At 37.8% G+C, this 27,158-nt stretch overlaps 1 protein-coding gene across 1 annotated transcript in view; it reads left to right on the top strand.

Annotated features, from left to right (window-relative positions):
- The window catches only part of LOC131900915 (zinc finger protein 431-like), a gene marked incomplete at its 3' end in the record, with an annotated part of 64,003 nt that extends 38,374 nt beyond the window's left edge, over window positions 1–25,629 (top strand). The window contains exons 2-5 of the mRNA XM_059252234.1: window positions 23,135–23,261; window positions 23,463–23,523; window positions 24,672–24,769; window positions 24,854–25,629. Of these exons, the coding sequence (XP_059108217.1) occupies window positions 23,135–23,261; window positions 23,463–23,523; window positions 24,672–24,769; window positions 24,854–25,629 (1,062 nt within the window). The remainder of the gene's footprint in view (window positions 1–23,134; window positions 23,262–23,462; window positions 23,524–24,671; window positions 24,770–24,853) is intronic.
- Window positions 25,630–27,158: the final 1,529 nt, after the last annotated feature.

The raw sequence follows: 27,158 nt of genomic DNA, 5'->3' as shown, positions 1-27,158 counted from the left end.
AGGATATGGGTGCGAACTCGTCTGCAGAATCTCTGTCCTCTGAGGTTCCATGTGGTACTTGAAACTCCCCAGACCCAGGGGCAGCCCTCTGAATCACTGCTGTATGGGCTGCATCTGCTCACAGACCTGGAAGTAGGGAGCTGTGCTTAAAAACATCTTTGTAGCTGGTCCATGGTGGTGCATGAGCCAGGCAGTGGTGGTACAAGCCTTTAATGCCAGCACTTGGTAGGCAGGGCCAGGTGGATCTCTGTGAGTTTGATGCTAGCCTAGTCTACACAGTGAGATCCAGGACAGGCACCAAAACTACACAGAGAAACCCTGTTTCAAAAAACCAAAAAAAAAAAAAAATCTTTGAACTTCAACGTGCTTTCGGTGAAAGCATGGAAGGCATGATGCCAAACTTGGAGAATACCTTCTATTACCATATAGAGGTTCAGTGTTTCGTATTTATTTTTTACATGTAATATCCATTTATAGTTAATTTTGTGGGGTTTGTAAAAGGCATCCCATACATTGGGTAGCACTCCCTACTAAGGTGTGATGCAGATGAATAGAATTGTTAATTTAAAGGATTTACTAATGCTTAGGAGATAGTAATTCTCACAAAATAGCGTTTAGCGGAGGGAGGACTTCCTCTAATGCACCCCAAAAATAAGTTCATGCTACCCAGGCTGGTTAGAGATTGGAAGGGTAAAGTATACTTATGTTCACCAAGATTGTCCAGACATTTGGCTCCAAAGCATCACAAAGGAGGCACTACAGATATATAAGAAGTCACTAGGCCAAAACATATCCAAGAATTAAATTTTAACCTGCTGCTTATTGAGGCATTATAGGGTCACAGACAACCTTAAATCCTGGCATGCTATAAAGTTCCAGTTTTTTTGAGAAAAGCATACTTCTGCCAGACGGTCAATATGACACCAAGTAACATTTATTTGAAAAGAAAAATAGTGTTGTGTTAAGGACTGGCCTGATCACACAAAGCTTTCTTTTAGGCCTTCAGTCAAGGAGGAGGAACATTCTTGGGAGAGCTAATAATAACATGGGGCCTAGGCCATGGGAGCTTACCCTAGGGGCCTGATGTATTGAAAATAAAACAGAGCTCCTTCCCTAAGATCAGGAATATGGGTGAACTGCTAATGCTCTGGAACCAGACCTTTTATGGTGGGGTGGCTTCAGATCCCACATGGAGCTATGGTTTACATTACCAGCATCACTGGTGGGCTTACTCAGTAATGTTCTTGAGTGCCCTGTGTTCCCCTTTATGGCAATGTTTGATTAGTCTCCTCCTGAGTCTGTCCCATTGTATGATGGTTTCTGCTGACTTCATAGAAGTCGTCTGTTCCCTTCCATTTCACTCCCTAAAAGTAGTATACAAGATGCTATTTTCCTTAACAATCTTACACGGCATGCAACATAGCTTGTGCAAGACCTCCCCAACCCAGAGCCAAAACTTTGCCCTGAATTTCAGGAATAAAACTCCTTAAGGAGGATGGAGCCATCCCCCAGCTTTCTGATGGGAGAAAGACCTTTTATCTTGTGATCTAGTTTCTGCTTTTCTTTGCTGTTTGTCTGCAGTCCCTGTGACAACCAGGTAAAAAGTACCTTCGGTCACCTGATGTCAGTGTTAAGTCACACAACAAACACTTTCCTTGTGTGTCTTTAAATATCTCTTTAGTTCTTAATATTTTGGGCACCCTTCTACCTGTGTAGCAGGGAATCACTCCACCCCACATAGTATAGTGGTCTGGACAAGCTAACTAGCCACATTGTGTCCAGGAGGAGGAAGAGGAAATGCCTATTGAAAGTAGGAAGAGAGCAGGTCTGCTTTACAGCCTGGGGCAAGAGCTATTGAAAAGCATATTTCTGCTGATCTAGAAAATGTCTTTGTCTGTGATGGAAGGGAGGGACAGGAACCATTGTGCTGTGTTTTTAAGCACATTGTAACCCTATGGGATGTGCTCTTGTCACTCAAGTCTCATTAGCCAATCAATTCCTCCAGGAGACCTGCCAGTCAAAAGTGGAGCAGGGTCCTTCCTCCTGCCATGGGTTTCAGACTTGGCTTTCAAGAGGAGCTGGTGCTATTGGCTTTGTGTGCTGTGCTGTGAGCCCTGCTACAGGGAGTTGAACAGAGAGCATGGCTGACCTAGGAAACCATGACAAGGTGAGTGAATTGCTTCTGTCTCCAGATAGGTTGAAGCAGATGGTGAGCTATAAAATTCACTGTGGTCAGTCCTCCAAGGACCTGGTGGAAACCTGCCTGTAGAATCTCTGTCCTCTGAGGTCCCACGTGGTACTAAAAATTCCCTAGACCCAGGGGCAGGCCTCTGAATCACTGCTCTATGGGCACTATCTGCTCACAGACTTGGAAGTATGGGAGCTGTGCTTAAAAACATCTTTGAAGCTGGGCTGTGGTGGTGGCACGAGCCTTTAATGCCAGCACTTGGGAGGCAGAGCCATGTGAATCTCTGTGAGTTTGGTGCTAACCTGGTCTACACAGTGAGATCCAGGACAGGCACCAAAACTACACAGAGAAATCCCATTTCAAAAAACCAAAAATAACTGGGTGGTGGTGGTGCACGCCTTTAATCCTAGGATTTTGGAGGCAGAGCCAGTCGGATCTCTGTGAGTTCAAGGCCAGCCTGGGCTGCCAAGTGAGTTTCAGGAAAGGCACAAAGCTACACAGAGAAACCCTGTCTCAAAAAACCAAAAAAAAAACAACAACAACAACAAAAATCTTTGAACTTCAACATGCTTTCTGTGAACCCGTGGAAAGCAGGATGCCAAATTTATAGAATACCTACTATCAACATATAGAGGTTCAGTGTTTTGCATTTATTTTTTACATGTAATATCCATTTATAGTTAATTTTGTGGGGGGTTGTAAAAGTCATCCTATGCATTAGGTAGCACTCCCCACTAAGTTGTGATGTAGATGAATAGAATTGGTGACTTAAAGGATATACTAATGCTTAGGAGATAGGAATTCTCACAAAATAGAATTCTGAGGAGGGAGGACTGCCTCTAATACACCCCAAAAATAAGCACATGCTACCCAGGCCAGTTAGAGATTAGAAGGGTAAAATATACTTATGTTCACCAAGATTGTCCAGACATTTGGCTCCAAAATATCACAAAGGTGCCACTACAGATATATAATAAGCCACTAGGACCAAATGTATCAAAGAATTAAATTATAACAAGCTGCTTATTGAGGCATTATAGGGTCACAGACAACCTTAAAGCCTGGCATGCCATAAAGTTCCAGTTTTTTAGAGAAAAGCATACTTCTGCCACATGGGCAATATGACACCAGGTGACATTTATTTGAAAAGAAAAATACTGTTGTTTTAAAGACTGGCCTGATCAAGCAAGGCTTTCTTTGTGGCCCTCTGTTAAGGTGGTGAAACATTCTTGGGAGAGCTTGGGGCCTAGGCCTTGGGAGTTTACCCTAAGAGCCTGATGTATTAACAATAAAACAGAGCTCCTTCCCTAAAATCAGGAATATGTTTGGGTGAACTGCTAATGTTCTGGAACCAGACCTTTTATGGTCGGGTGGCTTCAGACCCCACATGTAGCTGTGGTTATTAGTCCCAAGACCACTGGTGGTCTTAGTAAAGTTCTTGAGATGCCCTGTGCTCCCCTTTATGGCAATGTTTGATTAGCCTCCACCTGAGTCTGTCCCATTGTATGATGGTTTCTGCTGACTTCATGGAAGTCATTCTTTCCTTCCATTTCCCCCCTAGAAGTAATATACTGGATGCTATTTTCCTTAGAAAGCTTACATGGCATACAATATAGCTTGTGCAAGACCTCCCCAACCCAGCTCTTATCTTTACTACCTTCCACTTTTCCCATCATTCTCATCCCCTGTCAGCTTTAGCCAGGCACAATGTCACTAAAGAGTGAACTGCTGTCTCAAGTGTCTGGTATGTTTAAGAAATAATTCTGGGGATATTTTTGCTATCTAACTCACCCATCTGCCCAAACGCTAGACCTACAAGTTGCCTGTCTCTATTTACATTGTTCAAAATGGAACCTGGAGAATGAAGCTAAAAGACACAAGAATGAGTGCACGTGGTGAATGCAAAATGTGTCAAGGCTGTCTCCCATTTAAGCATTTGCCAGAGATGGATGCGTACTATCATTAAAGGTATTTTTCTTTATTCATATCCTAAGTGTGATTTCCCCCTAGGAAATCAATATTAATTCTAGGACTGTAGATTTTCCATCCTGTTAGAAAAATGTTTTGGAGACAAGCTCTTTTATGTTGACTCTGGTGTCCTTGATTCCATTCTTTTGCTCTCCAGGCCAATAATCTCACTGTTCTCTATATTACACCTTCGAAATTCTTAAATTAAATGACTGTAGCACCTCAGAGTTTTAAAATTATCCATTTGAGTCATGTAGTTGACTATCCAATGCAGTCACCAGAAAAGGTTTTGCATTGCTTCTGAGTCCAGACCAAATAGCAGAAACAGTTTTGTGCACACTTCAGGGGGAAGCAGGGTAGACAATCACCTGCTGGAGTCACTATTATAAAAAAAGACCTGATTGTGGTAAGAGGAGGTTTTTTTTATAATTTCTCATCATGTTTTAATTTATGTGATATGAATGATCACATACCAGATTGTGTGAGTATAGAGTTTCTGAAAATTATCTTGAGCCAATGAATATTGAATTTGCTATTAGGCAATTCTCCTATGCAGATATGTCAAATCCTGCTTGACACAGTTATGTTAGCTCAGAGGTCTGAGAAACAGGTCAATGACTATAACTCTGTGTGCCAAGTTATAGATCTCAGCAGCCAACATATGCAAATGGGCAAGATCAATCTATCTCATATTAATGACAGCCCCTCCACTAGGAAAGGGCCTATTCTTTTTCAAAATCAATATAGCTAAATGTTTTATCTTAAAGTTACATTATTTATCATTTTAAAGATTACTTATTAGTATTATTTTTAGTGGATTACTGCTCTTACTTCTATCTGTTTCTGTTATCCAATGTCTCTAGGTAATCAGTAGTTTTATTCCTTTTCTCTCAAGTGATGTTGATTTTTCTGTAGAGCAATGTCTCCTTTAGTTTAAGCTTTCCTCATTCTATGTAATTGAGAATAGCATTGAACAGCTAATCCTGCCTCTGCTGCCCAGTGCTGGGAAAAAAAGAATCCATTTCCTTCCATTGTAGGCCTTGACTGGTCAGTAAGAAAAAAAATATATACCAGTTAATGAGTGACCCCCAATCTTTCTTGCTTTTAGTGGAGAGATCTAAATGAACAGGGACCTGTGCAACAATTGAGTTCATTGATCAGCTTTGAAGCTGGTGGAGTCACAGTGCAGAAACGAAGAGGCAGGTGGAGGGTTGACACATTTCCTACTTCAAGAGTACTTGAGAATAGCTTTGTGGAATTAGGTAATCAGTATTAGATGTTCCATAAATGTCCTGACTGGCCATTTCTTGGAGTCCCCAGACAAGGGCAATCAAGAATCTGAATAAAGAGCCGGGCGGTGGTGGCGCACGCCTTTAATCCCAGCACTCGGGAGGCAGAGCCAGGCGGATCTCTGTGAGTTCAAGGCCAGCCTGGACTACCAAGTGAGTTCCAGGAAAGGCGCAAAGCTACACAGAGAAACCCTGTCTCGAAAAACCAAAAAAAAAAAAAAAAAAAAAAAAAAAAAAAAAAAAAAAAAAAAAAAGAATCTGAATAAAGGACTGTCATTATCATGAAACCAAATTGCTATAGTTACAGTAGTTCAATCAAAAAAGAAATATATATGTATATATATTATATATATATATTACATATATATGTAAATGCATATATGTGTGTGTGTATATATGTAAAATGTGGCTGTGCCTAATGGGACTATTATTTTGCAGATTTTAGATATACATCCAGAGGTAAAAGTTTGAGAAATCTTTCATGTGTTCTAATACAAATCCCTAGACTCTGGAGCACATGGCCATTATACGTGTTTCAACTTTTCAAAATATATTTTTGAGATTTTAACTACATCATATCCACATCCTCTTTCCTGTCTCCAAGCCATACCATGATCACTCATTGTTTTCTAATTCATGGCCTGTTTTTCTTTAACAACAGTTATGCAGTAACAACAGTTACTGTGTGAATGTGACCTTTTTGGGCTACACAATTTCCAGCTATGATGAGGCAATGGGTTGGCTGCACTGAATATTGAGTATATAATTAAATGTTCTCACACAGGAACCTGTGCTTTGGATGAGGAAGAGGATATGCTCTAAGAAAGTAGAAGAATGTCCACAAAAAATGGGAACTTTCTAGACTAGGACCCTGTCTCCTGGGCTGGAAGGGCAGAGCTGGAAGGACTGTGCTTTCTGTGTTCTTGGATCTCTGATCACCCAGTAGGAGAACTGCTGATATTTTGAGGCACTGCTGGGTGGCCCTAGCCAATGAAAGACTTATGGAATACTTTTAAATGAGTAATAAGAGTCGCAGGTAGCTTGCAGATTCATTCCAGGATTATGTTCTGCTTCTGCTGTAAATAGTTGTAGAGAAGATCAGCAGCTATGCCATGGTAAGGATAGGGTATTCAGAGCAGGTCTGTTGAGCTTTTATGTCTGTTGATATTTGGATGGATGATGAGCCAGACTGTGGTTCTGTTGGTTTATGTAGTGACCTGGGCAGTGGTCCTTGTACTTTGAGCTTCACTGTGAAAGGATTTCTTTGGTAGGGGGAGACTACAGTCCTGGCATGGGAGGATATGATTCTTGTTATATCACTGTCCAGTGAGTACCCACAGGCAAGCTTTTGGTGTGCAACTGGAAGACACATTAGAACACTTAATGTCTGGTTTCTAAAAGGTCTGAATATTGCATTCCACTTTCAGGTTTCTCTTATAAATGTTTTCAATATTTTAGAAACTGGTAGAAAGATGGTGATGTGGGTTGTGTTTCAGCAGTACATTATCAGAACACTTCTCACTTTCTGATACCACCAGCTGCAATAGTGTGATTCAGCAAATTTTAGTTCTAGGGGACAAAGGAGTTTATGAGCTACAGAGGTTTTTTAGGTGTGCATGTTGTTAGGTAGATAGATATAATAAAATTCACATTTAGTGCCATAATCCATGTGACATAAAGCAGATTATAATTTATTCTTCTCTGTTGCTTTAGGATTGGATAACAATGGGGCTGGTCTTACCTGAAACCACAAGGAGGCATAAGGGGCTAGAGAGTCATAGCAAGAGATCACCTCTTTTTGCAAAGAGAGGTCTAGAGCATGGGGCTTCTGCTTTTGCAAGATATATCAGTAGTTTGAGGGTAAAAATCAATTGTTCAAGGATCACTTTGAGTTAATTTTGTGGTAGTTGTGAAGTCTGTGCTTAATTGCTTTCTATACACAGAATCATAAGTAGATGGGTAACATTGTTCAAGATCACACTTTTCCTGGTTACCTTTCGTCTCTGATTTATTGTTGACTATATTTTTCTGCCTTTGGTTTTTGTCTTTCTCTCTATCCTCTTCATTTTTTCACATATATTACACTCATTCTTGATCACTGTAGCTTAGTAGTAAGTATAAAAATCATATTATGTCAACCTGTGTACAATTTTTTTTATAATCCCAGTGATCACTTTGAGTGTTCTCACTGTGAAAATAGCTTTGTAATCAGTTATCGTGTTGTAAATTGTTGGACATTGTTATTGGACTGTGTTCATTTTATTCTGCAAATTTACCATAAGCAAAAACTTCATTTTGATACATCCATGGTCACAAGGATCATTTATTTGCTTCTGTATTTACTTAGGTTGAGTTTATATGTGAACGACTTTTGGTTTATTGGATGAAACATGTTATGGTTTTGGCAGGTGACTCAACACATATTCTTTTTGAGAATGACCTGAGTTCTGATACCAACATTCAAGTTGAGAGGATCATAATTGTCTACTATTCCAGATCCTGTGTATGTATGGAAAACATTCTTTCTCATGTACAAACATATGCAAAAATTGCAAAAAAAACTTGTTTTCAAAATGCTTATGATTTATAAAGCAATTAGAGCAAAACAAGTTGTTTTAAGTGTACACTGATACTTTCAAAATCTATTGTTTTTTATTTTGTTTTTTTGTTTGTTTTTTTGTTTTTTTTTTAATTTTTATTTTGCAATACAATTAAGTTCTACATATCAGCCACAGATTCCCTTGTTCTCCCCCCTCCCTCCCCCCTCACCTTCCCCCTAGCCTGCCCCCCATTCCAATCTCCTCCAGGGCAAAGCCTCCCCACAGACTGAGATCAACATGGTGGAGTCAGTCCAGGTAGGTCCAGTCCCCTCCTCCCAGGCCGAGCCAAGGGACCCTGCATAGGCCCCAGGTTTTAAACAGCCGACTCATGCAGTGAGCACGGGACCCGGTGCCACTGCCTGGATGCCTCCCAAACAGATCAGGCCAATCAACTGTCTCACCCACTCAGAGGGCCTGATCCAGTTGGTGACCCCTCAGCCATTGGTTCATATTTCATGTGTTTCCGTTTGTTTGGCTATTTGTCTCTGTGCTTTATCCGACTTTGGTCTCAACAATTCTCTCTCATATAAACCCTCCTCATTCTCGCTAATTGGACTCCCAGAGATCCACCTGGGGCCTAGTCATGGATCTCTGCATCCAGATCCCTCAGTAGTTGGATGAGGTTTCTAGCACAACAATTAGGGTGTTTGGCCATCCCATCACCAGAGTAGGTCAGTTCGGACTGTCTCTCGACCATTGCCAGCAGTCTGTTGTGGGGGTATCTTTGTGGATTTCTGTGGGCCTCTCTAGCACTTTGTTTCTTCCTATTCTCATGTGGTCTTCATTTACCATGGTCTCCTATTCCTTGTTCTCCCTCTCTGTTGTTGATCCAGCTGGGATCTCCCACTCACCCAAGCTCTCTTTCCCTCGACCCTCGCCCTTCACTACCCCCACTCATGTCCAGGCTGTTCATGTAGATCTCATTCTATTTCTCTGTCATTGGGCGATCCCTGTGTCTTTCTTGGGGTCCTGTTTTCCAGGTAGCCTGCCTGGTGTTGTGAGTATTTAAATAGTCCAATAACCCCTAACGAAATAGAAACAGTCATTAAAAGTCTCCCAACCAAAAAAAGCCCAGGACCAGATGGTTTCAGTGCAGAATTCTACCAGATCTTCAAAGAAGAGTTAATACCAATACTCTCTAAATTGTTCCATACAATAGAAACAGAAGGAACATTACCAAACTCCTTCTATGAGGCTACAATTACCCTGATTCCCAAACCAAACAAGGATACAACAAAGAAAGAGAACTACAGACCGATCTCCCTCATGAACATTGATGCAAAAATACTCAATAAAAAACTGGCAAACAGACTCCAAGAACACATCAAAACAATTATCCACCATGATCAAGTAGGATTCATTCCAGGGATGCAAGGATGGTTCAACAGACAAAAGTCTGTCAGTGTGATACACCATATAAACAAACTCAAAGAAAAAAACCACATGATCATCTCACTAGATGCTGAAAAGGCATTTGACAAAGTCCAACACCCCTTCATGATAAAGGTCTTGGAGCGATCAGGAATATAGGGAACATACCTAAACATAATAAAGGCAATTTACAGCAAGCCAACAGCCAACATCAAATTAAATGGAGAGAAACTCAAAGCAATTCCACTAAAATCAGGAACGAGGCAAGGCTGTCTGCTCTCCCCATACTTATTCAATATAGTACTTGAAGTTCTAGCCAGAGCAATAAGACCACATAAGGAGATTAAGGGGATACAAATTGGAAAGGAAGAAGTCAAGCTTTTCCTATTTGCAGATGACATGATAGTATACTTGAGCGACCCTAAAGATTCCACCAAGGAACTGATACAACTTATTTTGTTTTAAAAAGTTTTCATTTCTTCACTTTGCCTCATGTTTATAAGCAATCATCAATCATCGGGGGAAAATGGTGTCTAAATGTTCTTAACAGGCTTCCTTTTCTTTATCATAAAAGAATGAGATCCTCTTAGAAGTCAAACTATTTTCTATAAAATTAAAACATCAGAAAACTTGAAGTGAATTTCTCCTATTTTGGTGGCAGATCCTCCTCACACAACACATTTTCTATTATTGGCAAAAGAGAGAATTACTGTACAGGATGTGTGCTGGTCAGTGATTTCTTGTAGATTGATTTTAATTAGAATCTTTTGTTCTTGTTTAAGGGACCATGGTATATTTGTAGTTATCTTTTTTCATCTCATTTTTTTCTGCAGTGACATCTATGTTGTTAGTTTTATTATCATCTAATTATATTGTTGTTTCTCTGGAAAATGATGGACCTTCAACAATTTTGTATTCTGAAAATTTCTTGTTACGAGTTTGTTGTTTATTGGTTGGTTTGTGAATTTTTTTTGTGGAGATAAAGTTTTAGTTTTCTCTTCTTGATCTTAGATGCTTGTCTCTTCACATTTCCCCACATATGTGTGATTTCTGGTTGTTGCTATTTTCATGTTTCTGTTTTTGCAGCTTAAGTGATTGATACAACTAATACATTGGCATTGGATTTTTAAAAACCTCCTCATTTACTATTTTTTTTTCTAATTAGCTTCAGCTGTAAGCATGACATAACCTAGAGTCATCTCGTGGTACCTCAGTTGAGAGTGTTCCTAGACCAAAATATCTGGTTAAGTCTGAGAGAGATTGAGCTGATTTTGATTGATGTAGGAAGGCTCTTCCACTGAGTTGGTTATATCTCTAAGAAAATGGGCCTGGGCTGGATAAGAGAGTTTCCTTAGCATGGAATAGTGACAAAGCAAAAGAGAAAGCCTGAAAGCAGTTCTTCCTTATATTTTCTCTTCATATATTAGCTTAAATTACTATCGTAAGCTCCCACAAGGAGGGACTGTGGCCTAGGGGTATTAACCAAAAAAAATAAATAAATAAATAAACAAACAACAAAAAAAATCCCCCAAAATACTTGTTAATTATCTGAGTTGTTTTGGTTAGAGAATGTAATCCCACCAACAGAGAAGAATTTTGGAATAAAAAAAAAATAAAGGTACCTAAAATATGATATTTTTGACTGCAAAGGACTTGAAATTGTTAGGACTCTCCTCACTATCTTGAATTGAAATATTTTGTTGTTTTGTTTTCTAGCTCAGGGAGGCCATTGATTCATGGCCTCCCAGCTTCTGAATGCTGGGGTTATATATCATGTGATTCTCTTAATAAAAAATGGTTAGTGTTAAATCAGAAGGCCTGAGTTTATTGTTTCTTGTAGGGTTAGAAAGGAAAGTGGTTCAGCCAGTAGAGCTATATAAGAGAGTCCACAGAGACTGAGGGCATTTGTTCACATCCATTGTGCCATTCATGCTTTGAGGAAATGATATGGGGGATTTAAAAACAAATATTCAACAAGTTCAGGATAATGATAACCAAGTTTTCCTGCTTGTCAGATTGCAGTAAGAGCTGACTCCAGCTTACTCAACACCATCTAAGTTACACTGACTCATACCAGTTAGGAGATGGATCCTAGAAAATGGAATTTTAAATAAGAATTATTTAATGTTGGTATTTGCAATTTGCAGCCCTAGAGAGTTTCAGAGAAGTAGGAAATCTCAAGTTAGCATCATGTGGAATCTTCACACTAGAGTGATTATTTGCTAGTATGTGTATTCTATATATTTTAAAGTTTAAGGACTTCCCCGTCACCTGCCTATACTAATGGATGGTATTATAATTTGTATATCTACAGATGCCAACTTTGTCCTTTGACAAAGGTATCTATATAATGTTTAGCACTAGAGAAGTTTCAAAGTGGTGTTAACAGCTTTGTAGACCCGTGGATATAGAGAACTTGGGTAATTGTAGCCACTGTTGCTTCAGGTAAAATAATATTAATCACTAAAATCTCCCCAATCATGAAATTCACCTAAGATGTTTAAGTAGTAAACCTGAGTTAGTTCTTGTTTGTTCAAAAGCAATCACACCAGACAGTATATTTGCACTGACTTTAGGTGCCAGCAATTATTTTATAAAGTTTATTTACATGTATTAGTGAGATCTTGAGATGACTCATCAAGTCAAAGCACATTGCTATACAAGTGCAATAAGCTCATTCCTGGGAACTCATGATAGAGAGAACCAAGTCCTCAAAGTTGTTCCTGGCCACTGTATATGGGGTCTAGCATGTATGTGTACTACACATCAAACAGATACCCACATTACACACACCCCTCTCTTTTATACACATACATAAATACATGTACAATATACATATAAACATGCACACCACACATAAATAAACACACTGCACTCAAACATAAACTATACATACAAACACAAACACACACACACAGACACAAATACGTGCAAAAACATAAGGACACACAAATATAAACAGAGACAAAGATCACATAAACCACACACACCACACAAACCCATGCACACAAACACATGCACAAATACACACACTTCACATGAAGAGATATGCACAGACACATATACACACATACACCCACAAAGAAACTTTTAAAAACAGTTTGTATTTAAAGAACTCTTCAGACATGTGTTGAATAAATTTACACAGAACTGGATGTTTTTCTTTGGTTTGTTATTTTTTGTTTGTATGACATAACAGCATGTTCTGACAAGGACTTACCCTATAAAAGTAGTCATTCCTGGTACCCATAACATAAATATTTGCCAAGTGTGGTACTTGGAATACTTTGGCTACTATGAGAAGAAGTTACATAAAATATTTTTGCATTTAAAATTAGTGGTTTAGAAGAATGATTTTGAATCTTTATCAGTACCACATGAGGCTGTGACTGTGAATGATGGAAGCAGATGTAGAGATTCATAGCTAAGCAATGGGCTGAGCTCCTGGAGTCCAGTCAAAGAGAGGGAGGAGGGATTACATGAGAAGATCATGATGGGGAAACCCACAGATACAGCTAACCTGAGCAAGTGGGAGCTCAAGGACTCTGGACTGACAGCTGGAGGACCTCAATAAGACCAAATTTTAGATCCTCAGAATGTGGCTGACAGTTGTGAGTATTCTGTAGTGTGTGGCACCTCTGAAGGTGGGACCAAGATTTATCCCTACTGCATGAACAGACATTTTGGAGCACTTTGCCTATGGAGGGATACCTTGCTCAGCCACGATGCAGAGGGGTTGGGTGCTTGGTCCTGCCTCAGCTTGATATGCCAGACTTTGTCAAAACTGCATTGGAGGCCTTGCCCTCTCTGAGGAGTGGATGGAGACAGGGTGGGGGAAGGTGGGGTAAGTAGGTTGAGGGGAGGGAGAGTGAACTGTGGTTGCTATGTATGATGGAAAAACACTTAAATGTTGAAAATAAATCAGTCCTAAAAAATGGCTGTTACTCTTGGAGACACTGAACATTTAAAGTCTTTTGAAGCTTAAGTAATAAAGGATTTTGTGTTTTGATCTAATGAAAATAGACCTTGTTTGGACTTGGTTTGATTTTTGACACAATCTGTTTCTGTAGCCCTTACTGTTTTGAAATTTTCATATATACCAGGCTGGCCTGGAACTTACACTGCCTCTGACTCACAAGTGCTGAGAATGAAAGCTTACACCAGCATGCTTGGCCTTCATTTAGGTTCTTTGAATCAGTATCATCATGTATCCTTGATGGGTCTGGCATTGCTGACTAGAGCAGGCTGGCTTCAAGCTCAAAAATAAGCTTGTCTTGAACTCCAGAGTCCTGGGATTAAAGTCTACGCTGCCACATCTGGCTGAGATAGTCTTTATATGACCAATAAATGTCAATATAGGTTGTACTTTGAAAAAGGAGAATAAATCAAGAGGGGTAAAAATTTTGGGCCAGACTTACTTATTTTGTGACCTGGTTTTTAGGAGGCTGAGGTAGCTTTTAATTCCATATTCATGAGAGGATGGCCTTTTCTTGTAGCTCTTAGCCCAAGTCACGGCCCAGCTTATGATTTAAACATGTAAACTGTGAAAATGTTGCTCCTTTTTTCGTACTGCACAGGTTTTAGTTCAGAGTTGAAGAGTAATCTTGTTTTTCATTCACATCTGCTTGACTTCTGTTTGCTCTTTGACCTTTGTGGACCATGTCTTCACAAATTAGTTCTAAATTAATCATCATTACTCATGTTTTCTTTTAAAAGCTTATTTGCTCTTAGAATTACAATTTTTTGCATATCTTGGATTTATTATTCTAGACAATTTCATCTTGGAGTGAAACCCAGGCAGGGCTCATGCTAGGCATTGCTCTACCACTGAGCTGCTTTCTTCCTTAGAAATACTTGTGTGATGTCTGAACATATTTTTTTTTATGATCTCAGTAAATAGATCAACCTCTTTGCTTAATAAATCTTTTGTATGAGATTTTACTTCCTCTACTTTACTTATAGTAGAAAATTGTGCTATTAGATGACTTCATTTCTTGGTTTTTAAGGCTTTTTGTTTCATACAGCTTGTCTTTGAGCAAAGACTCATGTTTTTCTTGTGGATAATATTGAGACTGTGTAAGGAATTGTCTTTCATTTTGTCATAAAGCCTAATAAATGTTGTAGCTAAATTATATCTGCCCAGTTTTTAAAATTATAATTAATGAATTATTCAATATATCTGAGCTAGTTTTGTTGGGTAGCTTTCCTGGAATTCATCTATATAGATCATGCTAGTCTCATCCTTCAGGTAATCCTACTATGTTCCAAAAGCTGGGATTACAGTTGTGTGTCCAATAAACTATCATTTATTTTCCAGGTATTTTCTCCCCTCATAAATGTCTAATTAAATGATTGTGTATTGCAGCAAATGTGAAATCTGCTAACAAATGTAGCTCTTGCTTACAAATAGATAACCATTAGGCTAGATTTCTTTTTTATTCTTCAGTCGGAAGTTAGGAATTTTGAGTTCAGATTACTTAAATTCAGGATATGTTTTTAGTCCTATGGTAGTTTGGAGACATTATATTTATTTAAGTGATACTATTATTACTTTTTGATAACTGAAACAATGTCCCAGAATGGTCCAGACAAATACAAATTAAGGAATAAAGTTATCCTACACTCCCAGAGTATGTTCTTCTAGACCACTGAGAACAGGTTATGCTCCTTGTAGGGGAACTCAGTGCCTTGCTTTGTCACAGTGATAAACCTGTTTATCCAGTGTGGCTTTAAGGACCAGTTTGGTGTTTTCTGTGAATGTAGGGGCCCTGGGTTAAGAAGAAGGTGAACAAGGGCTGGAGAGATGGCTCAGCCATTAAAGGCTAGGCTCACAACCAAAATATAAGAAGAAGGTGAACAAGAAATTATGCATAGCCAGAATCCAAGAGTGCTATTTGTCTGTACTTCAGCCTACTAAAATTGTGTATGCAATCCTGGTGCTTGATTTTACACTATTGCCTTTTTATGTTTATAACTCACACCATATGTAGCCACTCCTGACCCACTTTTTTTCTTAGCACATTTCTTACAAAAGATGGCAGTTTTAATTTAAGGTTTCCTGTGTTTATACTTTGCCTACATGTATGTCTGTGTACCACTTGTATTTCTGGTACCTATCAAAGCCAGAAGTGGATGTCAGATTCCCTGCAACTGGAATAAAAGATGACTATGAGCATCCATGTCAATGCTAGAAATCAACCCTAGATGCCCATTAAAAGTAATCACTGCTGTTACTTACTAAGCCTTTGCTATGTCCCCTCAGTTTTTGCCCCCATTATAGGAAATCTGTTTGATCTTGTCTCTGTTAGACTTTATTGCTATTGTGTATTTAGTTGAGTTTTTTTGCAACAGGCTCTCAGGTAGCCCATAGTGACCTTGACCTCATTTGAATCCTTGAAATTCTGTTCCTTCTATGTTTCAAAAAGTGCTACAATTACAAGTGTTCACCATGATCACAGCTGTTATGGTTCAAAGCATCTGCTCCGACTCCACCTTTCTTCTTGCTGTATCTCTCTTGGATTACCCACTTCATTCTGTTCTGCCTTGTCAAAGGCCATAGCAGCTTATTTATGAACCAATGGAAGCAACACATATTCACAGAATGCAGAAAGACAATACCACAGCAGCTGTGCATGTCACACTTTATGACTTGGTGGGTTGGATAACCTCCAGCTGACAATGGGCATTTCAGGTCACATGGTAAGGGGGTGGCCCACTATCAAATGTTCAGTTTCTCCCAGTGACTGGAATTAATGGAATGTGCTCTCATGCTTGGCCATATGTATTTTTGAAAATGATTCTATGGGTACCAGTGACAGACACTTCAAATGACTTTAAGAGGTATTGTGTTGTTCTCATTCTCCAATGCTCCTTTTCTTGTATGTAATTCAGTTCTCTCTTTCTTTCTCTTTTTCTCTCTTTCTCTCTCTCTCTCTCTCATTCCGTGTGTGTGTGTGTGTGTGTGTGTGTGTGTGTGTGTGTGTGTGTGTGTAGACTGTGGCACAGGCTTTAAAACTCACAATGATCTTCTGCCTCTGTGCCCAGTTTGCTGGCAGTAAAAGAATGCACTACCAATCACAACTTGAAAAATAGTTTATGTGGTCAAAGTCTCCTCTTCTTATGGTGGACAGGGAAGTGAGGAGATGGTGTCAGGACTCCTGATACTGGAGTTAGAGAAATTAGTGAGTCTCAGTATGTACTGGGAATGGAAGCTGGATGCTCTGAAAGAATCTTCAGTGCTCTTAACTGGTAGGATATTTTCCAACCTAAGTTTTCTATTCTTGATTATGTTTCCTATCCAAGGTAGCCTAGTCAGGGTCAGATACCAGATGCTGATTAAAAAGTAGAATTCTCCTGAGAAAATTAACCTCAGACAAAGATGAGGCCCCCTAATTATTTAGCCAATACAACATGGTCAGCCCATTATTCATATATATAAAGCCAATAATTATGGATTCAGGAGATTGTATTAATGCATTTCAGCATACTTATTCACCCACACTTAAAAAGGGAAAATTTGTAAAGGATTTGGGAAGGGATGGAATGAAGAGATAAAAGGGGAAAGTGATGTAATATCGTTTACTTAAAAAATCATGAAAATAAATTTTAAATAAAAAAGGAGCTAGATTGACAGCTCAGCTATTAAGAGCACTGGGTGTTTTAAGAGGACCCATGTTCCATTCCCAGAACCCACATGGTTGCTAACAATTTGGTGTAACTCTAGTCCCAGGCATCTCTTGCTTTTTTCTGGCCTTGGTGGGCACAACACACATACACATATAGGCAAAGCACTACATAAATATTTTTTTAAAGTTATAAAAAGGAAAGAATGAAATTATTTACAATGATGTCACAGCCCTGAGCATGAAAACAAACCAGGGCTCATTCAAATGAACTCCTGCTGGTCTTGCATGCAAGCAGCTGTGACCTTCTGCTAAGCCAGCCTGCTCAGAGGGGAAAGCAGTTTTGTTCTGAGTTTAACTTTTAACATTTCTCTATTCTAATGGTAAAGCTTGCTTCTGTAATTCCTCTTTGTAATCCTAAATTTTTAATTTCTGGAATCCCCTCAGGTTCTGTTTTCTTCATTGTTTTTATTTCAATTGTCAGGTCTTAAACAGTAGTATTTATATCCTTTAACATTTTTTTTTGTTTTATCTGGCTTTATTTAAGAGGTTTATTGTTTTATTCCAATTTTTTTGCATTTTCCTAGCTTTCATGGAAGAGTTCATTGATTTCCTCCCATTGTTTGTTTGTTTCTGCTTTCATGAATTTATATAAAGTATTTATTCATTTTTAAGGACCTCTGTCATCTCTATATATTTGGTTTTAAGTTTTTTTCCTTGTATTTCAATTATTTTTGAGTATTTAGGGCCTGCTATGGTTGCATGCTTGGGTTCTGGTGGTGACATAGTGCCCTGACTTTTATTAATTATGTTCCTCTGCTAGGCTTCAGGGTTAAGGGTGATAATAGGTCTAGGTGCTGGTTTATAACATCATCTTTGTTGGATGGTAGTTTTGTTCCTGAGTTTGTGTTTGCTCTCTGAAGTTTCAGAGTGTGTGTTGAACGAGTGTTGCCTTTTTCCTGGCCTTCTTGGCTGCTGTGTTCAAGGGAGAATGCTTGATGATGTTAGGAACTAGGAGAAGAGGAATGCAGGAGAGATGATCTTCAGATGCACTGGAGGCATGGAGATGGAAGAGAGTAAGCTGCCTCTTATGTTCTACTCCACTGATAGGAGCAACTTTTTAAATTAGGTGTGGTGTAAGAGACAATGTGGTAGACCTGCATATATCATAACTGGTCTTCTGGAAGATGTGGTGAGTAAATGACCAGAGAGTATCCACCCAAGTTGGGTGATGGGACTCAGATATGAGGTGAGTAGGGAAAGGTAGGTGGGGATGGACTTTGAAATCCACAGGAGACATGAAAAGGGAGAGGAGAAGCTGCAGCTGGAGTTCTGTTTCAGCCCTCAGGGCAACCCTGAGTATTGGATCCCTGACAGTGAGAAATGTCTGTGGATAGTCTTCCTGGTCCCATACCCAACATCTTAATACTGATTCACTAGGTTCCCAGGGATCATTTATTTACTTATTTTCTCATTTTGGCTTCTGTTGTGGCTAATCTGTGAAAGACGTTTAGGTTATTGGAAAAAACGAGTAGTATTTGGGCTACAAATGTCAGTTAGCAAGTATTCTTGGGGGAGTTCAGATATGAGCACCGAAGTTTGGAGGCTTATAATCAACTGCTATTCCAGATCCAGGGGATCTGACATGCTCTTCATTCTGTCACCAATACACACATGGAAAATATTCTTTCTCATACATACAAATATACACATACAATGAGTCTAGACTTGTTTTCAAAAGCTTTTATGGCTTATAAAGCAGTTAGAGAAATCAGGTTGCTTTAAGTTATAATAAAATCATAAATATCTTTTAAAAAACTATTGTCTTTCATTTATTTAAAAAACAATTCATTTCCTCACTCTGATACAGGTTTATATCTAATCTTCAATCATAGGAAACAAAATTACTTCTAAATTTTCTAACTGACATCTTTTTCTTTATCAAAGGAGAATGAGTTAGTATTAGTAGCCAAAACTATTTTCTACAATGTAGAAATATCAGGCTTCAAGTGAATGATTCCAATTTTGTTGGAGCAGTCTCCTTATCCAACCCATTTTATATTATTGGTGAAGGAGAGAACTGGAGTGCACTAGGTGAGTGGTGGTCAGTGATTTCTTTGATTTTGATTTCATTAGAAACTTATAATTCTTTTTCAAGGGACAATGTTATATTTGTAGGTCTGTCTTTTTGTCCCCTTTTATCAGTGTTACCATCTGTATGGTGTGAGTTTTTTTATTAGTTATGATATAGTTATATTGTTTCTCTGACAAATGACAGAACTTGACTTATTTTTATTTTATGGAAAATTGCTATATTATGTTGGGAGTTCTTTAGGTTTTTGATTTGCAGACTTTCTGTGGAGGAACAATTTTAGTTTTTTTCTTCTTGATCTTAGAAACTTGTATTTCTTCATTTTTTGGTGTATCTGTATTACTACTTGTTATCATCATCATTTTTTTTCTCTTTAATTTATTGATGTAGTTGAATCATTGGGTTTTGGTTTGTAAAGTCTCATATATTATTGTCTCTGTTTTCTAGCTACTTTCAGATGTCAACATTTCCAAGCTCACAGTCACCTTTGGGAACATCTGTTGAGGATGTGCCCAATCAGAGTAGTTAGTTGCTAAGTTTTTGACAGATTTTGTTGATTGATGATGGATGGGTGATATCCCTTCCACTGAGTGTGCAATATCCCTAAGAAAGTTGGCCTGCACTAGATAAGACAGCAAGCTTGGCATAAAAGACAATGACTATGTTAGAGAGAAAGCCTGGAAACAGCGATTCCTCATGGTTTTTGCCTTCAGTTGCTTGATTGAATAGCTATCCTAAACACTGACAATGATGGATTGTGATATGGCAGAATGAGCCAAATAAGCACATTTGTTAACTAAGGTACTTTCGTGTAGAGAATTGAATCAGAGCAAGAAAAAACAAGTTGTAATAGAATGTGGTAAACCCAAAGTGATTCTGTTGTTCAAAGGTGGTAGGAATGGTTACTTTTGGGGGGAATGTTGAACATATCAAAATTTAGATGGCAAAAGACATAGAAAACTTGTTACGGGCTCAATTGGTCATTCTTGTAATACTTTGACTAAAATACTGTTAAAAGTATTGCAAACAATGGAGGTAGAGGTCAAAGGATTTCAGTGGGAATTAAAATAGAGATCATTTGTGTGATATTTTGGAACCTAACTTTTCTTATTTTCCCATGCCCTCAAGAAATTGATTGAGTAAGGAAGAATTAAAAAATAATAATGGGGGCTGGAGAGATGGCTCATAGGTTAAGAGAACTGCCTGCTTTTCCAGAGGTCCTGAGTTCAATTCCCAGCAACCACATGGTTGCTCACAACCATCTATAATGAGATCTGATGCCCCTTTCTGGCATGTGGAAAACTTGCAAAAAGAACACTGTTTACATAATAAAAAAATAAATCTTTAAAAAAAATAATGGGGCTGATTTCTTAGATGGAATATTGACTTTCTTGGATAGCTATTGCTTATGGTTCATTCAGCACAACATTACAAAAATCAAGAAGTGGACATAAATAAATGAAAAGTCTATTGGTTGTAGAGAAAAAGAACACTGAATTTGCAGAAGGTAGTCAAATGCTGAACAGAGTCAGGAATGTTCAGGAAGATTATCACCATTAAAAAGAAGGCCCTTGTTCTATATTGGAAGCCTAACAAAGTGTCCCAACAGTAAGAATCCATCCTTACATGCTCTCAGTTAATGGAGGGATTATGCAAAGTGATTGTCATTCCCAGGAAGCAACTTTATTCAAAGCCTGCTGCAACTCTGGTCCAAGCATGACAGAGGCCATCACAACTTAGAAACCAAATTAGAGAGAATCATTGAAGTTGAAATTGTTCTGGAGACCAGAATGATGTAAAATTTAAGCTTATACATTTTTAGTCTGCATTTTCAGTTCAGCTCTGTTGTAGGAATCTGTGTTTGGTATGGTAAGCACTCCAGTGAGAAGACTGTCTGAGTTCATTGCATGATACTATAAGGATGAAGCCTGAGTTGTATTTTGAGACCATAAGATGTTGAGATAATTAAGCTATGAAATATCTTACATAGAGAGCTAGCTACATATAGGGTATGGAGGTAACCATAGAGAGAGATGTATGGGAAGTTGTGGAGAGAGAGAGCCATCTAAGCCCTTTGAAAATGAAGCCTCATGTCTCTGACACAGAGCTAGCTACCATATTCAAAGGTTGCCCTGCTGGGTTTTAGTCTTCCCTCGGTCCAATCTTTCCTCACTGTGTCTTAGTTCCTTTCCTTTGGGATGGAAATAGATTTTCTGTGCCACTCACATATTGGAAATATATAAATTGTTTTCTGATTTTATAATATGCCACAGTAAAGAATTTGTCTTGAGTGTCAAAAGAGACTTTGAACATTTCAACAGTGTAAGAGTTGTTGCAGACTATGAGATTCATTGAAGTGACTAAATGCATTTTCTTCATGGATAACACTTGAGCCTATAGTGATCTGGGTGAGAATCTAGTTAATTGAATAAAAAGCTCCCAGATGGATGAGGTATTTGAACATGTGTCTCTCCTTGATGACTTTCTTTGTGGTACTTGTGGAACCTTTTTGGATAAAATATCTCATTGGGGCTGGTGATATATGCTTCTATGGCCTCAACCCATTTCCTTTTCTATGTTTCTACTATGTTGTGGTTGAAATGAATGAGCCAGCTTCCTTCTTGTGCTGCCATGACTTCACCACCAGTATAGATAGTATCATGAAATCACATAAAATACAATTGATGGAATTAGTATTCAATGCTAAGCCACTTTGCTAGCCTGAATTTTTAAAAATTTTGTTTTTTCTTATTTTTGTTTCTGAAGAAAAGCTTTGACTGAGTAGCCCTGAGTCTCCTAAAAGTAGCTCTGTAAATCAAGTTGGCCTCCAACTCAAAGATTCACCTAACTCTTGTTCCCACATGATGAGATTAAACGTTGTTCAACATTCCAGGTTTTTAAAATATATATTATTGGGTGATTGTCCTAGAGTATATGTTTTTGTAAATGTCAAGCATTTGTTGTTTTGCTGAGCTTTACCCCCCAGTTTCAATTTTGAAATTCAGCAGAAGATACTATTCTCTTCTTAGATGTAGTGTCTGGGCCTTCTGAGTCATTAGATTATAATTGTGTGACATTTTTCTTGCTTTTTGTGTTTGTTTTGATGTTTTTTAATGAATATGATTCTTTTGTCTATATACATGGATATTCACCACATGTACACCTGTCCTCACAGTAGTCAAAAGAGAGTCTTAGAACCCACAATCTTGGAATAATGAACAGTTGTGTGATTCCCCCATATAAGTTCTGACAATTGAGCCCATTTATATGTAAGACCAGTAAGAACTCTTTTACTTCTGAACCATCTCTCATTCCCTGCGTTGATTATTTATGATCACCATTGATATTGCTAATGTTATCTTTTTTTCTATTTGTAACTCTTTAAATGCACAGTTCTTATTTGTAAGATTTATTAAAGTAGTTTAAACTGGAGCAATTCAGGTTTTTGGAAGATGAACACAGAACTGGAGTGAATGCCGAACTCTTTGTAGGAACTTCAGTAAAGAAATCTTTGAGTTCATCTTATCTTTTTTGTTTCTTTGAATGGAAGATTCAGTGCAGATGCAGTTAGCATAGACAGGGCTAACTTTCACCTCAGAAGCACATATACCTGCTTCTACCTTCTCAGTTCTGGGATTAAAGGCATGAGCCGATATACTCAGCTTACAAATCTTCTTTGTAGTTAATAATTGTTCACACAATTTCTCTGATGAATGCTCAGTACTGTTGAAGTGTTTGCTTGTCTCTCTATCTCTGTTAATAGACATTTCTCTTGCAAGGTGATATCCTGTTTAGAGCATTCAGAAATAATAGAGGTAAATCTTCTATTCAGTTTCTTTGTGAAGTAACTTGATGATTTCATTGCAATGTCTGAGTTATTGAATATGAGTAGCACTCACCAGAATTATATGGCTATATTGTCAAAGAAGCACACATTTACAATGTTGTATCATGCTTTTTGTTTTATACATATGGATGGCATATTTATGTATGGCATATTTTAGAATGCAGTGACCTATAATGATGTACATGTTGACATCACTCAGAAAGAGTGGGAATTGATGGATCCTTCACAGAGGAATCTCTACAAAGATGTGATGGTGGAGACCTATATGAACCTCACAGCTATAGGTAATACTATAAATTTTCCTTCACATTTTAAATAAAAGGACAACTGTTTCTTGGTTTTTGATGCTCTTCTGCAATTCTGATTGAAAATGAGGAAGAATGAGATGAATCAAACAGGCTTGGTTTGAAGAATCAGTGAAGACAGTAATGTAAATTTTTCATTTTCCTGTAATATTTCATACATTTCCTCATTCAGTATTTTAGGTTACAATTGGGAAGATTTTGAAGTTGAAGAACATTGTCAAAGTTCTCTAAAACATGGAAGGTAATTTTCTTGTACAAGGTGACACAAATGGGCCTCTCAATATATTTAATATATCTGAAAGTTTTAAAGAAATGAAGGAGTGTAAATAATCACAGCTTAAATGCATTGATGATCATTAAATGCTCATAAACACAAATACCTCAAGGGCAGGTAAATGAATCATGTTTTCAAGTGATCCTTTTAAGAAAGAAGACAAAAAAAACAATGACTTAGCAGAAATCACCATTTGAATAGTAGCTTCATCAAAGCAATGCTGTACAAATGACAGTCAATTTAGTTTCAAAGTATTTATATAACAAAAGATATACTCATTGAATACGTGACAAGAATATATACACAACCTTGTAATAAGCAAATAATCCATAGTATAGTTACTCATATAGTGTTTTGTCTTTGCTAATTTTAGTTTGATGGGTAGTTAGAGTCAAGAGTTAAGGGGGGGGGGGAGTTGTAGAGAAACATTATTCCCTATACCACATGTTGTTGAGGAACAGAAAGTCCAACTATAAATGAAATGTGGAAATATTCTTGTCGTTATTCTTTCTTTAATAGTTATCATATGTCACTCTGGATATCAGTCATATGAACATAAGGATACGAAAAGAAGCAATGTACATCTCTCAATCTCAGAACAATTAGAAGATTCATAGTAGTCCTATGTTGAGTAAACTTGTTGAATGTGTTTCAAGTTTACAAACAATTGGTTTTCCAGGTTCATTCAGAATAGATCAACAAACACAACACAGAAAAGCTTTATGAGTTCTAGTACCGTGTAAATGCTTCTGTGTGTGCTGGTTAATTTTGAAAATGTAGCACGTTTCACAGTATAGGAAACTTTATCAACGGAATAACTGAGATCAATGTTCAAATTCTCCCAGTTCTCTTCAAACATGTTAAAAACCACAGAGAACAATGATGCCACAAATATTAGCCAGGTAATAAAGGCTCTTACCATCAAGGCATATTCAAATATGCAAAGTCATCCTTAATGCAGGGGAACAACATGACTCTAAACAACATGTTAAAACCTTAAGATCTCAGTTCTCTTTATACTTAGACCAAATTGTAAAATTAATTCATGAAGATATAAATATTCAACAATGTAATGAATGAAGTAAAGCTTTTAAATGTTTCAATTATTCTTGCAGGCATGAAAGAAGTCATACTACAGAGAAATCATATGAATATATTGAGTGTGGTAAATCCTTTGAATATCATAGTCATCCTCAAAGGCATGAAAAAACACATACTGGAGAGAAACCCTATGAATATAATCATTATTGTAAAGCCTTTGCACACTCCACTCATCTTCAAGTACATAAAAGAACACATACTGGAGAGAACCCCTATGAATGTAATCAATGTGGTAAAGCCTTTACACAGCCATATATTCTTCAAGTACACAAAAGAATACATACAGGAGAGAAACCCTATAAATGTAATCAGTGTGGTAAAGCCTTTGCTCAACACAGTGCTCTTTATTTGCATGCAGGAACACATACTAGAGAGAAACCCTATAAATGTAAACAATGTGGTAAAGCTTTTGTATATTCTAGTCATCTTCAAGTACATAAAAGAACACATACTGGAGAGAAATCCTTTGAATGTAAACAATGTGGTAAAGCTTTTGTACATTCCAGTCATCTTCAAGTACATAAAAGAACACATACGGGAGAGAAACCCTATGAATGTAATCAGTGTGGTAAAGCCTTTACACAGCCATGTAATCTTCAAGTACACAAAAGAACACATACAGGAGAGAAACCCTATAAATGCTATCAGTGTGGTAAAGCCTTTGCTCAACACAGTGCTCTTCAACAGCATGAAAGAACACATACTGGAGAGAAACCCTATAAATGTAATCAGTGTGGTAAAGCCTTTGCTCGACAGAGTGATCTTCAAAGGCATAAAAGAACACATACTGGAGAGAAACCCTATGAATGTAATCAATGTGGTAAAGCCTTTACACAGTCATATAATCTTCAAGTACACAAAAGAACACATACAGGAGAGAAACCCTATAAATGTAATCAGTGTGGTAAAGCCTTTGCTTGTCACTCTCATCTTCAAAGCCATGAAAGAATACATACTGGAGACAAATACTATGAATGTAAACAATGTAGTAAAACCTTTGCACAGCCTAGTTATACTCATGTACATAAAAGAACACTTACTGGAGAGTAACCCTATGAATGTAATCAGTGTGGTAAAGCCTTTGTTTGTCACAATGCTCTTTAATTGCATGAAAGTACACATGGGAGAAAAACCCTATGAATGTAAACAATGTGTTAAAGCCCTTGTATGTAATAGTGAACTTCAAAGGCATACAAAAACACGTATTGGAGAGAAACCTTATGAATGTAATCAGTGGGAAAAAGCCTTTGCACAACACTGTCATCTTCAAAGGCATGAAATTACACCTATTGGAAAGAAACCCTATGAACGTAATCAGTGTTCTACAATCCTTTGGTCATCACTCTCATCTAAAAATTATAATATAACGCATACTGGAGTGAAGCATACAATTGTGATCACTGTGGTAAAGTCTTTGTTCATCATAGTGCTCTTCAATTTAATGAAAGAACACATAATTGAGAGAAACCATATGAATGTAAACAGTGTGGTAAAGCCTTAGCACAGCCCAGTCATCTTCAAGTATATTAAATAACACATACTGGAGAAAAACCCTAAGAATGTAATCAATGTGGTAATGCCAACTCACAACACAGAGCAACCCTATAACTGTAAAACTTTTAGTGTGTAATTGGTCTCTTAAAGTCTTTGAATATAACATTACACTTCGAGGATCTGAAAAAAACTCATACCAAAGGCAATCTGAATGTATATGAATTGTTATGATTTCAGGCCACATACTTACATTCAATTACACAAAATTAATTATTTTGGAAAAAAAGTCTAAACTGTGTCAACAATCTGTTCAAGCATTGTTATGTCTCTTCTTATTTTGTTTACACATGTCAACTAATTTGAACAAAAGGCCTATAAATTTAAATGATAAGGTAACTGAGACAGGGTCTTTACACATCCCTGGCTGTCCTGGAACTCACTTTGTAGAGCAGGCTGTGCTGGCCTCAAACTGAAAGAGATTCACTTGACTCTGACTCCTGAGTACTGGCATTAAAGGCGTGCACTACCGTGCCCACCACTTTCCATCTTTTTGAGTTTCTGCTTTTGAAGGCTAACTGACCTACACACTTCCAGAAAACACTTCTCTTCAAATACATGAAATAATAGATTCTGGTGTAAAATTTCATAGATGTGTATCATTGCTTTTCTGTTGCTTTTGTAATGGATCATATCTAAGTGAACTGAGAAAAGGGTTAAATTTGGCCCTTGGTTCCAGAGCAATACATGAACCCTGTAAAAGTGTCATGGAAACAAGTGTCAGACATGGCAGCCAAAGCAGGCAGCTAAGAATTCACATTCTTGTCCTGCAGCAGAAAGTGTAAATTGGAATTGGTGTGCACATGTAAATACTCAGGCCAACCCTCAAAACTGATTTCTTCCAGCAGGGTACCATTTTCTAAATCTTCTCAAATATTTTCACAGACTGAAAATGATAGAGTACTCTGACTTCAAGCCTACATGCTTGCTTTCTGTTACATTGACTAATT

Source organism: Peromyscus eremicus, unplaced genomic scaffold, assembly GCF_949786415.1.
Source record: "Peromyscus eremicus unplaced genomic scaffold, PerEre_H2_v1 PerEre#2#chrX_unloc_1, whole genome shotgun sequence".
NCBI lineage: Eukaryota > Metazoa > Chordata > Mammalia > Rodentia > Cricetidae > Peromyscus > Peromyscus eremicus.
The sequence above is the reverse complement of the archived record's forward strand: the minus strand, read 5'-3'. Positions and strand labels throughout refer to the sequence as shown.